The sequence below is a fragment of the Cebidichthys violaceus genome, unplaced genomic scaffold (genome assembly GCF_023349555.1).
Source record: "Cebidichthys violaceus isolate CVI_PGR_0920_01 unplaced genomic scaffold, fCebVio1.0.p SCAF_1, whole genome shotgun sequence".
NCBI classification, from domain to species: domain Eukaryota; kingdom Metazoa; phylum Chordata; class Actinopteri; order Perciformes; family Stichaeidae; genus Cebidichthys; species Cebidichthys violaceus.
Genome location: NW_027176262.1, coordinates 11,245,758 through 11,261,692, shown reverse-complemented (window position 1 = coordinate 11,261,692; position 15,935 = coordinate 11,245,758). Strand labels below are relative to the sequence as shown.

The window sequence follows — 15,935 nt, the reverse complement described above, 5'->3', positions numbered from 1 at the left end:
GATGTGGTTTGAACTGCTTTAATCTGTGTTCTTGTCCTTCCCTCCACACTGTTCCCTATAACCTGATGAACAAACAAGATAAACATGCTTCCTTTGACAATAAAATCTGATATTACCATGTGCAGCAGCATGACTGCCCACTTGGTGCCAAACTCGATTGATGGACAGTGATACTTATGCCCCATTAAAACAGGTTGGATTAAAACCGTTTCTTAAACTAGGCATGCTGTCTTCACAAGAAAGGGTAGAAGCCATATAGTTACAAACACAGTACCATGAAACTGCAAGATTATGACAGGAAACCCAGGAACATCCAGAAAAAGCAATTGAAAGTAGTTTGCCAAAAAAATGTGTGATTTATAATAGACCTCAATCAGATACAAAATTATGAGGTTTACATAATGTCATACTTTTATCATCATGATTAGCAACAGAAATCTGAATATACAGAGGCATTCTCTCACTTCACTCAGCAATGGCATGGCTTGCATCAGAGTGCCACTCCTCGGCACACTTAATAAATAAATATCTGTCCTCACGCCACACAGCTGCTCATCTTTTCAAGTAACTTTGGTTGGTTCTAAACTTAGAGATGGAGTTCTCTTCATGGACCAGTTCTAAAGTGGCACCAGACGTTCGACATAACAACCATCAGGAGGTTTTAATTGGCCAAATTTACTCAACCTCAAAATGATAAAGAAGTTGTGCAGTGCCATGGCCTTTAAGTGTTTTTGACTATTTAGATTGCTGATACATGGCAGGCATTGTTGCCTCCTCTGTCCTGGTGACATCCTGAAGTGATAACACGAGGACAAGAAAAGAGAAGGGATGTTGTTTGGCAGCACTGACGGGAGGTTGTAACAATGAAACTGATGCTCTGGATGGATGTAACATTCAAAAAGGGGACCACTTGATTTCAGCTTCCAGCTCAGCTCTCATTTCACTGCAGAGGGGAAGCCTTTGTCGGGATCATAATCCTGGAATCCATATGTTGAATGAGAGGAACTGGAGATAGGTGGAAAGATTTAGTGTGTCCTCACAGTTTAAAGTCTTTGTGATCAGGTTCAGCAAGTTCAATATGTTGTTACACAAGACAAGTTGCATAAAGCCCTAAATAGATTCCAGTCACACAACTATGAGTTTTCATTACTTTTTTTTTTTGCTCACCTGTGTAATACACCACCTCGTCCCAGCCCTCCTGCTGCCAGGCGCCGCTCCTCGTGTCTTCTCTGGACTGGAGGTCTTTGTAAGCTGTAACCAACAAATCACACAATATATTGTAGCACTGCTCATAGTGAAGTGATTCACTGCACTAAGAGTCGGTAGCAGGTTTGCTTAATTTAGTGCTGCAAGTTACAATTATTTTCTTTATCCATTAATCATTAAACAGCTTTTCTTGCAGTGGAATTATCACGTAAACATGAGGTGACGTCACCTTAAAAAACGAAAGTTGTAAAATACAAGACAAGACACAAAATGAGCATTCACTTGGAGTCATGTTTGCTTCCACCCGATGAATTTTAATTTGATGTTTAATCTCTTTTTAGGTCTCTGCCAACTTCTAAAGGAAAAATCTAACTTTATCTGCTGCTTTCTCACAGATTATAGCCGTCTGCTGCAGCTGGAAACAGGTTTGAGCAAACTTAACCAAAACAAAAGCTGTGGGCCAAATCAAAACAAAGACATTAAAGTGTTAAATTGATCTAAAGAGCTGAGAGAAACTCCAATGTTGAGTCATACCTGTTGGTTCTTCCCTACAGTTCAAACTACACAAAGTAATTTGATCCAATGTTGGTTTAAAAATATCAATTAGTGCAGCTGTAATTTCAGAAGATAATGAAAAATGACCAATGTGACAACTTCAAACGGCTTTTTTTGTCCAGTCAACAGTCCAAAACGCAATACAGAACAGAACATCTTCACATTTTAGAAAAACTAATTTTACTTTAGAAATGACTTAAACAGTTAATTATCAAAACCGTTGTTGACTGATTTTATGTGAAACTACTAGCATGTTTCTCTGCGCGGCGACACTGTCAGTAAGTAATTTCCCATGGAGCTGGAATCTGAACGTACCCCAGAGGTGATGAACCATATAGAGGTTTCCGATCTGTGAGAAAAACCCTCCCACAGCTTCTCTGTTGTGCTGGCGGTATCCAATGGCTCTGGCCCTGCAGACAACAACAACTTACGTCACAAAGCAGGCCAAAACCCAACAGGGCTGCATGTGGCATGACAAGACCAGGCCTGCACACACAAGATACTTGACAAGTCTTCAAACAAGGACTTATAAATCATGTTTGAATTGATTCTGGACTGTTCTTCAAATACACAATTGGATTTTTGTTAATGTAAAGTCCATAGTTGTAACTATCAGTAGAAAAATCACATCCAACCATAAGATGTGACGCTATTAGTTACTGTATGCACGTTTATGAATCTTAACTTAAGCCAAGTCCATGTGAAATGAGTGGAGTGTTTTAAATCCATTATGTTTCCCCCAAAGCAAATACATTCTTATTCAAATCATAATCACTGTCTGGATATAAATCTATAAAGCTTTAGTTCTTCGTGTTGTTGTAACTTTAAGAAAAAGTTTAATCTTTCAGTTCCACAAATTATATTGAAATTGCTTTGCTGGCATAATCTACATGACTATAGAGGTTTGTTCAAATATGGGCTGGTTAAAGTGAGCATAAAAGCAAACTTATGAAAACAATAGTAGCTTTAGGAAAGAATGACCTCGTCCTAGCATGATCTTTTAATCAAAGGTGTTTTCCCCCCCTATAATAATATGAATCATGTCTGCTTTGTTAGGGAGAAGGGCAATGTGAAGCCTCAAGTCAGAAAAGCCTGGATGATTTTGAAGTTCTAATCATGCAGATGACAGTTAGGAAAAATGTGTTAACTGGACTTAGATACAGAAGAGTTAAAAATATGACGACGTGTCAGTGACACTGAAGTTATCTGTTAAAGCCGACATCACCGACAAAGGTGCAAAACAAGTTACGAAATGTAATCCAGTGGGACAAGTACAAAGACCAAAACAAAAATCCAATCAGAGATAAAAGATTTTTAAAATGTAAAACTAAGGCGTTCACGTCTTCATTTAGATCAATTGCAATCAACTGCATTTCACAACCTGATAAATGTTGACCCGTTGGCTCTTTCAGCTCGAAAAAAAGGATCCTTATAATGAATTATTATGAACATACATTTGTAGTGTACATAATATTCCACTTGTATTTGAATCTTGGCTTGAGAGTACGACAGTTCAGCTTAAAAATAGTGCCTCTCTGTGGAATAGCTCTTATTAATGACAGCGTGGTGAGGAAGGCTTCATGTAGTGCAACTGTTCTGTAACTACAGTTCAGTGAATCAAAATGAATGTGGGCCGCCTTACCAGTAATTACCCCACTCAATCATGGTTCCTGGCTGGAAGAAAGAAAAACACAATATTCTTTATTACAATAAATGAGCTTTCCAAAATACAGATTGGTAACACACCTTGTTTCCAGAGTAAACACACGAACATAAATAAATGGTAAAGACGTCACACAGGTATTTTGTCATTGTGGAGATAAGCTGCAATAACAACTACACTAATCTTTCTCTGGTGCAGCAAACGCCCTGCTGTCTCTAAGATGTAACTCAAGCAGGAATGAGGGATAATATCACAGGGAGCACTGATCTAAAGGCAGTTTTTCTTGTCAGATCAGGAAGTACGACTTAATCTGCGGGCGTGTGTTGAGCATTATGATGGACTGGGACTGCTTTCAATTTAACCATTGAGCCACTGGTTTGCTGATTGTGTCCATAAGTAGATAAAAAGTGTTTATGGGGTGGAAAGAATAGCACACAAATGGTGACTGTTTGAGCACCCATCTCATCCTGAATGCTGAAGTCACACGGTCGTTACATGTCTTGCAGTAGTTTTATGAGGGCGGAGTTAATCTAGAGGTCTAAGAAGCAAATCATGTGACTTGTGGTGTACAGCGTGACCGTGATTCTGCAGCGCTGTTCTCCTGATCTGGACTCTTTTATCATAAACTGTAAACCCCTCTAATCCCCCCCGTGAGTTTGCTTCATTCATACTGGTCGGCGTTTACATTCCACCGTAGGCCAACGTGCAGGAGGCACAGATACTGTGTGTGGAGCGGACCAACCCGAACTGCTTAGTTATTAGACTTTAACAATGGTAACCTCGGTCATGAACTCCCCAAATATAGACAGTTAATGCTCAACCAGAGAGGAGGACACTTTAGATCACTGTTACAGACACAATAAGCGGGGCCTATCGCTCCGTCCCTCGCGACTTTCTCTATCCTGGAGAAAGATGCTAACAGGCTATTTTAAAGTCAGAACCCCCGCAAAGCAGGCGGCCCAGACCCTCTCCCTCCCTGACCTCTGTGGTTATGAAGACTGTTGAGCACCTAGTCCTGTCCCTGCAGTTTGCCTACAGAGCCAGCCGGTCTGTAGACGACGCAGTCAACATGGCCCTCCACTTCATCCTCCAGCATCTGGACTCTTTCGGGAACCTACGCCAGGATCCTGTTTCTGGACTTCATACAATTTTTATATTTATTTATATTATATTTATTTTACTATTGCCCTATGTTTATTGTCACGCACCAATCACAAAGCTAGATTCCTTGTATGTGTAACATACTTGGTAATAAACCGTTTTTGATTCTGATTCTTGGAGATCATCAGTTTAAATGTTAAAACGTTAGTGAGGAAAAATGAAAGAGTAGCGCTGAAGCCCCAGCTGCTCAGAAGTTGACCAACTTTATTCATAGAGTGAGTGATCAGTCAACTTTCCCTGAACAGAAGTTTATAAAACAAACTGGTTATTAGCCCAGTCATTTATATTATAGGCTCACCCTCTCACTCTGTCACAAACATCTACATGTGAACAACTATGTCGGCGTGTTACCCACCCTGAGCTGGTAGGACCGGAGCTCGTAGATGTTGGGGCCCTCTCGGGGAACGGGCTCGTTCCAGAAGCTGAACTCCAGCAGAAGCTGGTTTCTGCGAGACATCAGCATCTTACCCCGCTCCTTCCTGTAAGCTGTGAACTCCTGCCAATGGTGAACGGGCACCGATCAATAAGCTTTACTTTGACTGACGGCTATGCTCTGTTGTTAGCACATTACTAAAGCACTTAACAAGGGAGACACAAACAAGATGCATCTGAGGGAGTCTTTACCTTGTTCTGCTTGAGCTTGTTCATCACCTCTGTTAGAGCCGGGTATCCACCTCTGTAACGCCACAGATGAACTAGGGAAAGGGACACACAAATATATCAGAGATGCATCACATAAACCACAGAAAGGTCAACTGATTCAAAGCAGGTTCATAAAATAATATGAAGAAAAAAAGAACATTCCTCCAACCCTAAAACTTAGAAACTATAACATTTGACATAGTTCTTCCCCCTGTGCAAGAGGGTTGGATCAATACACGGCAGGAGTTTCCTAAACTACATACGTCTTTGTGAAAATGTTTTATTTTTACAATAGATTTTAAAAAGTTAATATACTGCATCCTAATAATTGAAGATCATTAGCTAATAAAACAACTGGTTGATAGTCTGTACAGGTCATATTAAGCAATGACACTGTATTGTTTTTCATGGATATATGAGTCTGTGTGTACTAGTACTATCAGGCTAATAATTCAGTATTGCATTGTGCTTCTGTGGACAACAATTAATGCAACATATAATGTAGTTGTGGAACGAGAAGAAAAAGAAACACTGACACAGGAATGCTCATATAAGGTAGTACTACAGTGTCTCTAGGTATGCAGTATAACAAGCCTGCTGATTTGCAAACTGTGCAGACCTCAGACCTGTCACACTGCAGATGTTTTGATGTTAGTAATCCTACCAGCCTGGTCTTGTTCTCCATACCAGGTATTCCAGGTGCCCACCAGCTCACAGGGGTAGTACTTGTCAGCATGGATGGAGGGCAAAACCTCCTCACTGTGATAAATGAGAAACATCAGCCACTTACTGAGATATAGTTTAACCACCGGTGCATTTCAATCTGCATTCAAGTCTCCTGAAGACATTCCTGTCTAAAGGTTGCAAGTCCAAAACTATTCCCCAACTATAAATAGACAAACTCATCTTAGACATCTTAGGTATGAGCGAGGACGGTTTGTGAAGGATTGAAGTCATGCCAGCTTGTCAATGACCTCACAGGAATAGACTGCTCAGAATAGAATAGACAACAGTGTACCAGGTTGTCCCTGTCATATACTACTACTGCTACTGCTACTGCCACTACTTGTTCTTAAATACAAGTAGATAACAGCATGCGGCTCAGACGATAATATGAAATTACACTCACCAGAGCTTGTTGTATGCATCCAGGCACTCTGGCTTGACATTATGGACTGAAAAAGAAGTTCGTACTTAAGAACAATCCCATCATTACTCCAGGATAAATGTTGTTAAAGTACAAAAACTGTGAGGAGAACTTACACTGAATTTTGTACAGATTACTTTCCTCATTTTTGGTTAGTAGGTTGGCGTGTGCATCTTTCCTGGGATCAACTTTCCTCACAAACAGCGACTTGAACCAGCTGTCCTTTCCGTGTCTGCTGGTAGATGTCATAAATCCTCTGCAAACACAGATGAGTCATGATGAACAACAATTGGATAGATGAGAAATGATTTCATGACCAGTATGAATCTACATTAAGACCGGAATCCTAATCTCTGGTCAGATGTTAGATTTACTCTCAAATAATCGTATTATCTTTATATGAGCCAAAATGCTTCCATTACCACTTTCTTTCAGGTTTATAGCTATTGTTGTAAGGAACAATAGCTCCGTTATTCACTCAAATTCTTAGGTATTTCCCTTTTTTTGCCACATTATAATTCTACTAAACTACAACTCGAAGGCAAATATTGTACTTTTAACTCCACTACATCTATTTGATACCTTTAGTTACTTTGCAGATTCAGATTAGAAACACAGTCAACACATATGATATATTATTAAAAGGTTAGACTGATCCCTGGGGGTAGAGTTCACCATCTACCCAGCAGCATGCAAAGTAAAATGAATACAACTGATCTCCATCTACACTGGCTGCAACATTACAGTGATGTACAGATCAATGCATCAACAATTCTGATCCAATTATAAAACGTTAATGTACATTATTCTGACATTCTGCAAAATGAGTAATATTGCTGTTGGCAACGTTACTTTAAGTACATGTTTAAATGCATGCCTTCTACTTATAACAGTGTTTAAACACCTTGATGTCTCTATTTTTACTAAAGTAATAGATCTGAATACCACTAACGGTGCATTAACGACACTGCATCCTTCAGAATTATAAACTATTATTAAGATAAACAAACACAACACACATGTTATCCAAATTGACCTTGAGCGTTTGAGAGGCTCAATAACAAAAGATGACAGAAACTTGTATTATTTCACCTTCACCAGCAAATACACGCAGCTTTAAATGTTAAATATCCGGGTATAAACTGTTATGAGGAGTAATCTCTGGTGTGGATTAAAGCTGAAGGCCACTGAGGACTAGCAGTGAACGGGCTAGCTTTGCTTCGAGCTCATCGTCCCCACCACAGAAACCTGCAGAATGACACACGAGCTGACACAACAAGACGCTCCGGAGACGATTACTGAACATGCACACTGAAGACTGGCCCCACCTGCTCCACACGACGAGCTGTCCGGCCGACTGGGCCCTGCTTGTAGCCCGAGCTAGGCCACCGCTCACTCTGTGAAGGACTCCGGTCGCCATCTTCAACGGTTCTCCAAGCACAGGCGCAGTTACCACATCTGACCACCAGGTGGCGGGGCAGCACCTCAACTGTCATACTGTGTTAATACCACAAACTCACCGTCACAGGTAAAAGTACAAGTACAGGTATGTAAGTATAATCAGGAAAATGTAGCCTGCTTATTAAGTATTACAAGTAAAAGTAATCAATACAGGACAAGTATACCCCGTGAGTGTTATAGGTTGAGGTGGAGCTGGTTTTAACTATTTTGTATTACTGCAACTAATGATGGTCATTCAACACTGCTCCCAGTAGACCACACAACACTAAAAAATCTGTGCAATATAAATACACTGTGCAACACAACAATTATTCCGTTTGTATATATAATATTTTTGTTATTGTGGATTTTTTACTTATTTAATATTCTTTACTGTTTTATTACTTATTTACTTATTTATAATACTTGTTTTGATCTTGTTTTTTACTATGTCTCTTGTTTGCACTGTCCACTTTGCTGCTGTAATCCTCTAAATTTCCCCACTGCGGGACTAATAAAGGATTATCTTATCTTATCTTATTTTTCATTATGGATTATTTTGCTGATTATTTTCTCCATTAATCAATTGAATGTTTGGTTTTAAAAAATTCAGAAAATACTGTTAAATGCCCTCACCATTATCAATTTATAGTGACAGCTTCACAATGCTTGTTTTGTCTGACCTAAAGAATTTCTCCGTATGGGTAAATACTAATAATATAATATAATATAATTCAATAGACTCCGTTTCGACATTATAGTTGCTACATTATTTTCTGACATCAGGACTGTATTGGAGTCTATTTCATTACAAGTGTAGCACCAATGCTTAATAGTGAAAGAGACCTCATTCATTACATTGTTGATGAAGAAAACCAGTTAAGTTGCTGCTACTGACTTTTTCTTTTACAGCAGATGTTTTAAATTGTCACAGAGAAAACAAAGGTGTAACTGATATAAATAAAGATGGCTCTGTTGTTCACATACAGCCAAGCCAATGAGCCAACACAACAGCAGCGCCCTGGAGCTACAATACAACTGAATTAAGGTTATTAATAACACCTGTGCCTTTCCTGCTATGACGTGTAGAAATGTCTGTGGTAGATATGAGGACCCTGAAGACAAGTGGGAATCCGTCCCTTCTGTAGGCTTTACTACAAAATACAATACTTTGAATACATCTCAGCAGTTCAGAATCAGAATCAATATCAGAATCAGCTTTATTGGCCATGTGCGCTTACGGATACAAGGAATTTGACTCCAGTTTTTTGTTGCTCTCTACGCACATACACAGAATTTACAATAAACAGGAAAGATGTAAGCATAAATATTTAACGACTATGTACAATATAAATATATATTCAAAATGTGTATAAATACTGTATATATGAACATAACCCTATACAACAATGCAACAACAGTGTCAATGGAATTAAGGTAATAGTGCAAACAGAGGTAGTAGTGCAGTATGACTATGATTAATTATTCATCAGAGTGACGGCCAGTGGAAAGTAGCTGTTCCTGTGTCTGGTGATTTTGGCGTACAGAGCTCTGTAGCGCCTACCAGAGGGGAGGAGTTGAAACAGCTTGTGTCCAGGGTGTGATGGGTCTGCAGTGATGGACAGGCTGGAACTAATGATTCTCTCTGCAGACCTGACAATCCGTTGTAGTCTATTTCTGTTCTGTTTGGTGGCCGATCCAAACCACACAGTGATGGAAGAACAGAGAACAGAGTGGATGATAGCCGAGTAGAACAGGATCAGCAGCTTCTGAGGCAGGTTGAACTTCCTGAGCTGGCGCAGGAAGTACAACCTCTGCTGGGCCTTTCTCCTGATGGTGTCGACTCTGTACGCAGACTCATCACCGTCCCTGATGAGGCCGATGACCGTTGTGTCGTCTGCAAACTTCAGGAGTTAACGGATCCTCTGAGGTGCAGTCGTTTGTGTAGAGGGAGAAGAGCAGTGGGGAGAGCACACATCCCTGGGGGGCGCCAGTGCTGATAGTCTGGGTGCTGGATGTGATTTTTCCCAGCCTCACCTGCTGCGCCCTGTTTGACAGGAAGTTTGTGATCCACTGACAGGTGGAGGCTAGCACAGTGAGCTGGGAGAGTTTAAGTTGAAGTACCTCCGGGATGATGGTGTTGAACGCTGAGCTGAAGTCCACAAACAAAACCCTTGCATATGACCCTGGGGAGTCGAGGTGTTGCAGCATGTAGTGCAGTCCCATGTTGACTGCATCATCCACCGACCTGTTTGCACGGTAGGCAAACTGCAAGGGGTCCAGCAGGGGTCCTGTGATGTTCTTCAGGTGGGTCAACGCCAGTCTTTCAAAGAATTTCATGACCACAGACATCAGGGCAACGGGCCTGTAGTCATTTAATCCTGTGATGGAGGATTTCTTGGGGACCTTGATGATTGTGGAGCGCTAGAAGCATGAGGGGACTTCACACAGCTCCAGTGAAGATGGGGGCCAGCTGGTCAGCACAGACTTTCAGGCAGGAGGGGGACACACCATCTGGGCCTGGTGCCTTTCTGATCTTCTGTCTGTGAAAGAGCCGACTCACATCTTCGCAGATCCTCAGTGCCGGTGGGGGGTTGTTTGGTAGAGGTGAGAAGGTGGCAGGGGTTGTAGGTGGTTGTTTGATGTCAGAGCAGTTAGTTTGTAAACTCACCAACACATACTACACCGGTTGAACAGCAGGGGGTGCCACAATCTAATCTTTAGCACATCAACAGCAATTTTAGTGCACTGCTAAGACCACTGTCCAGTTACATGAACAATATAATATGGACACCATCAGACTGAATTACACTGTGTGAAACATGTTATCCCATCCTCAAACGTAGCTGGATTCAGTTATCTTTACTTCACAAACCTGTCTTAGGGGCGTGATCTTTGCAATACTGGCATGCAGCTCAGACCAAAACCTGAGAAGATAAAATGCTGATTCTTGTGAGGATATTTGTTTTTGTTTTTTTAAATATTGTACGGTAAGGCTTCATTGAAGAGCACATCAGAACTGTATAGCATCCAGTTGCTGCAGAAAATGGAGAGGTTACTGGGTTGTAACCGTGGAGGAATAATGAAGATTGATTTATTATTTGACAGAGTCACTATGAAGCTAACGGGGACCATATTGCTAAAGCCTATTTGGCTTTAGGAGAAAGACTTACCATCAGTGGAATTCAGAAACTAGGGATTTGTTTCTAAGTTCAAAGACATGAATCATAGGGGAGTGTTTTCTCTGTGAAACATTTTTGAATAAAAACAGGCAAAATGTGGACATGTCTGGGAATTCAAAGTATGATTGTATCCACTTAAATTGTGCCCTTCATTTTATTATTTCATTATTTTATGTTTGTAAGAAATATTTTCTTTTTAACTTCAGTGCATGCTTTCACTAGTTTAACCAACATCCAACATTTGAATATGTTGGACTTATTTCCTGTTTTACATGATTGTATATTTATTGAAAGGACCAACAGCCACGTGCATCATTAATGTCCAATAGTGCTCATACCCTTTGGAAATCAGTACAGTACAGTTCCTATAATGTCAGTATTCATTTGAATAACTTGATCTGTATTTTTAATGAATACAGTCGGACGTGGAATACTTTTACAAAGGGAACAATTTATTGATGGAAGAAGTGAAATCAGCATTTTACAAAGTTTGCACATAGACTGTGCCTCATTACTGCTGTAGTAAAATGTATTCTATGGAGTCTCATCACACTGTTGAGTGAACCTTTGTTACACTTTGTGCCTGTTTATTTTACTTATATTTTGTACATCAGATGACAGAGTGCATCCAGTATGTTCTAGTGAGTATTTTAAGGAATTAACTGGCTCAGATCCTTATTCAAAAGTGTCATAATCCGCCATCATTTTCATCAGCGGCATCAACTTGCATGTGATGCCAAACAGTTTATTTCTTGAGCTCATCTTTGTCTCCTGTAGTATGCTCCACCCGAGCAACATCATCGTATAATATCACTTACCATTAACACCTGATAACGTCATCAACATTGTACATCCCCAACAGTGGTTTTAGCCAGGTGTACCTAATAAACTGGCAACTGAGTGTACATCTTGTGTTGTTTTCATGACTCAATGCAGCTAAATTAAAGTAAATCATTAGTACAATCCTCATCTTAGGTCCACCTGTTAGATCTTTGCAGATCTTTTGACTTCATCACTCAGTTTTCATTAGCTGATGGAGTTCAATGGTCATGGAGGTGATTCTGTTGACATGCAAACTCAGTTGCTGTTATCATTTCATCCTTTAGACTTTTAGGACTTCTTGTTTGTGTTGGTTTTAAAGTGGATATAGAGCTTTGACGAAACAATCCCAACCCCAATGTCCACTAGCTATTTTATAGGTTTTTCAAACTGCAACAAAGCAAACCTCAGTGGTTAAAAGCTCCAGAAAAAAGCAAGTAAGTGGACACTGAGGTTTTCTTTTGTGAAACAACTTTTTACAGGGTCATGAATGAATGTTCATGTTTTAAATATATAATTGTCTATTTCGAGTCCCACTAGGAGTTTGGGTTTAAGTTAGGAAGCCAGATATGGATTCAAATGTCATATTATCTTTAAATTATTGTATATTGTGTATTTTTATTATTCCTTATGCTGTAATTATGTGTTTCTTTCTTGTGGCTTCTGTCTTAAACACAGCATTGAACAGCTGCAGTATATATCTTTTTGATTCATGTTCTTCGTTTATGTAGTACAAGACCATGCTGATGGTGGTTTTGTGCTTCCCTGCAACTCTAAAATCCCTTACAAAATACTGAGTTTTCGCTTGGATACCATGAGATTCTCTAAACCAGGGCTTCAAGAAGAACAGCTGTAAAAACAGCTGATATGAATCCCCCACTAATGCACCAGAAAACCATGGATGGCATTCATCAGGGAGTTTAGAAATATTTTTAAAAAATGGTCTTTGCTTAACTCTTTTGAACCCACATAGCTAAATTCCTGACTCCAGCCTTGTATGTCCTGGGTGGATCAGCAAATTGAAAATCTTCAAGCCAAATTATCTAACCGGCTGTCTTTGCAGTGTCCCTCTCCCTCCTCTTATTATCTTTGGCTTTAAGGACATGCTTGCTGTGAAAAGCTCTCCAAGAAATGTTGTAGGACTTGTGAGAAAATGCTTAAATTGTGTTTGTCTTGTCGGGGCACAGCCGTGAGTGAATGCAGCAGCACTACTGCACACAGTGGCACTAAAACATTTATCATGTTTCATATGAGCTGATTAACATCCTGGAATATGTCTATGTTTTTATTGAAACGATGAGAAAATGACTGTTGCCAAGAATTACCAGAGTGTGCCCACTCTAAAATATTCCCTGGAGTGATATCTCAACTGTTGACGGACCACTGGGACTCAGGCTTAAAACAACGTTGTGTTTCTTGATGTTTGTAATTTTTAGGGAACACTATCAATGGAGTCCAGATCAAACACTGACCAATGAAGACAATGTGATTCTCCGCTCATCCATCATGTGTCTCATGGCCCTACACGCTTCCTCTCTTCATGTACGTATGTTTCCATATTGTTAATGTCTAACTGGTTTATCTACAGTATCACTGCTGGAGGAAGTACGCAGATAATTAAAATCACAAGTAAAAGTCTTGCATTAAAAAAATCTTACATAAGTAAAACATAATTTAGTATTATTAAAAATGTGCCTAAAACATAAAAGTAAAACACTTATGGTAGAAAATTGGTACCAGTGGGAATTAAGTATTGGTTATTATTACTGTTGTAGTTGTCAATGTTGAGCTAGTTTTCATGATTTTATACATCCTTTAGTTTATTTATAACAGTGTAGTAAGTATTTATATTTGACAAATAAATGCAGAGCAGGGAAGAGTACAATATTTCCATTTAGTGGGATTGTAATGGCGGAGAAGAAGTGGTATGAAATTGAAATACTCAAGTAAAGTTGAAGTGCATCAAAATTGTACAATACTTGAAATAATTTACTCTCTTCCAAAGCACCACTGTATGTCATAAGTGTCCTGACTATTGAAAAAAAATATATCCAAGAGTAAAGTTATTATTTTTAAAACCATTTTGACCAGTTAGTGATATTTTGTCTTCCTTTCTTAGTCTCACCCCTGTTTAAAACCTCTTTACTTGCATTCCCACCAGGTACAGTGTATGTCAGCTGCTGTGTTACTGCCCTGTAGGCCAGCTATACAAATTCACTTACATGACATGTTTTCACAGCAATGCAACTTACTGAAAGACAGAGGATATTATTTACTCAACCCAATGAGTGAGGAAAAGAGCTATTATTTATGAAGGCGGAGTCGATGACACAAAATGAAAACTTAGCTTATGCTCACAAGGGTGAGTCTAATATTAATTATTGAAATTATTGAGTTGTTGAAAGCTACCATTCTGTGTCAAATTAACTTTTATGATGTGACATGCTGTTTGATTTGTAAAGAAAACACAAAAAACATATAAACATAGTATATCTTATAAGATTTATATATTTCTATGAAAGGGTGTGTCTGAGGTTTAACCTTTGTATTGGACAATCAAGTCTCCTTTGTCTGGTCTAGAGTTCTCTGGCTTGCTGATATATATATATATATATATATTAGGGATTATTTAAAAAAATAAAATAAATATAAATATTTTTTTTTTTTTAAATAATCCCTCAATCAGCCTTTGAGAATGGATAGAATGGGGTCTGGGGAAATACAGAAATCCTGTGTGCTTACTGTGGTATTTCATGACGTCGGACTCTTTCGTCGTCTGTCTTTGGTTTATTCTTTCGTCCATCCAAAGCGTTGCACTCCTTCTCTATGCAGTGATACTTTACCATGAGGTCAGAGGTGTGAATGAAAAATTAAGTGTCCATTGCGCAAGGCCAAAAATAAGGTTTTTAAGAGGGCGAGAACAGCCTTCATGAGTCTTTTTTAACCTATGAGATGTTTGTCTGGAAGCAATTTAGCACTTACATCTTAAGACACACAGAAAGGCGTCACAGATCACAGCGGTGCTTTTCTCATACATCACAGGCCCCAAGGTCTCTCAACAATATTATTTCATGAAATGGCAGAAAAAGAGCATGGGCTTCCTTCCCACAGCTCAACAGTGGGCATGTATGAGATAGCTTCCTTTAATGGATGAATGGTAGGCCTAAATATTGTCTCTCCTTCGTCCTGATCAAACGTTTTTGTCATGATTATATCATCCGTCCCATGGCAACTGGAACAACTAACCAGTGTTTTTCGACCTTTTCTGAGCCGTGGTACATTTTTTACATTAAAATGATCCCCCGGCACACCAACAACCACGGATCACAAAATTATCAGTTCGGATCAATACGACACAGTGGTGCCACGGTTCGGTACGTTTTCATACAGCAAAAAAGCAGAAATGCCAGATCCTGGAACATGGAAGAGTATTTAATTTCTTAGCCAGCCACTATATTGCAGGCTCAGACGCTCAACAATGACAAATTATTTGCTTATAAGTTTCAGTTATTTAATTTCACTTTTTTACCACTTCCAACATTTAATGTGATGGACAATGTCATATTTATTGTGATTGTTTTATTTAGCTCTATTCATAGGGAATAAACATGGTCAAAGCTACCTCAGATATATACAAAGATAAATAACATTGAATAGGGCTGTCATTTTATCTGTAGCGTTTTCTTTTTTTTTAAATAAATACAAGCCAACATTTTGAAAAACAAAACTTTGTCCTCAATCTCTGCTATTTTGAAGATTCTGCTATTGAGCTGGATAAAACAATATGGCTTTACTCATGTTAATTAAACCGGAAATGACACATCTCCTTGCATGTTTTGTACAATCTGCCAAAACATTTTTAATTTATTATAATATTCGGAAATATAAAATATTTTATACAGATAGATGTTCCTCATAATATAACATATATAATAAAATAAAAATTCTGGCATCAGTGGTATCGGAACCAGAGAGACATCACTTCCGGCTGCCATTTTTGGGTCTGAGCCGTCTGAATTTGGAGCTGAAATAGAAGACTTTATTACATTTTACGTTTTATGCTGGCCCGAAGAGCCTGTGGAGCCTGTGGAGTCTTCAAAGCAGGGGTGAGTTTGTCTTG

At 39.2% G+C, this 15,935-nt stretch overlaps 1 protein-coding gene across 1 annotated transcript; it reads right to left on the bottom strand.

The window, feature by feature from the left end:
• Positions 1-2: 2 nt before the first annotated feature.
• LOC137872317 (protein NipSnap homolog 2-like) lies at positions 3-7,817 on the bottom strand. Its single transcript, XM_068710515.1, has 10 exons — positions 7,703-7,817; positions 6,491-6,630; positions 6,357-6,402; positions 5,892-5,986; positions 5,210-5,280; positions 4,941-5,081; positions 3,404-3,435; positions 2,077-2,171; positions 1,168-1,251; positions 3-1,005 (listed from the first exon to the last, which is right to left on the bottom strand). Exons 1-10 carry the CDS (start codon positions 7,792-7,794, stop codon positions 941-943), a joined length of 861 nt encoding a protein of 286 aa, XP_068566616.1. The 5' UTR covers positions 7,795-7,817; the 3' UTR covers positions 3-940.
• Positions 7,818-15,935: the final 8,118 nt, after the last annotated feature.

Coding starts and splice junctions, on each gene's coding strand:
- LOC137872317 (XM_068710515.1), bottom strand. CDS start 7,794: ATGGCGACCGGAGTCCTTCACAGAGTGAGCGGTGGCCTAGCTCGGGCT. Junction 3,436..4,940: donor TCCGGTCCTACCAGCTCAGG/GTGGGTAACACG, acceptor TCTTTCTTCCAG/CCAGGAACCATGATTGAGTG. Junction 1,252..2,076: donor TATGGTTCATCACCTCTGGG/GTACGTTCAGAT, acceptor TGTTGGTTACAG/CTTACAAAGACCTCCAGTCC.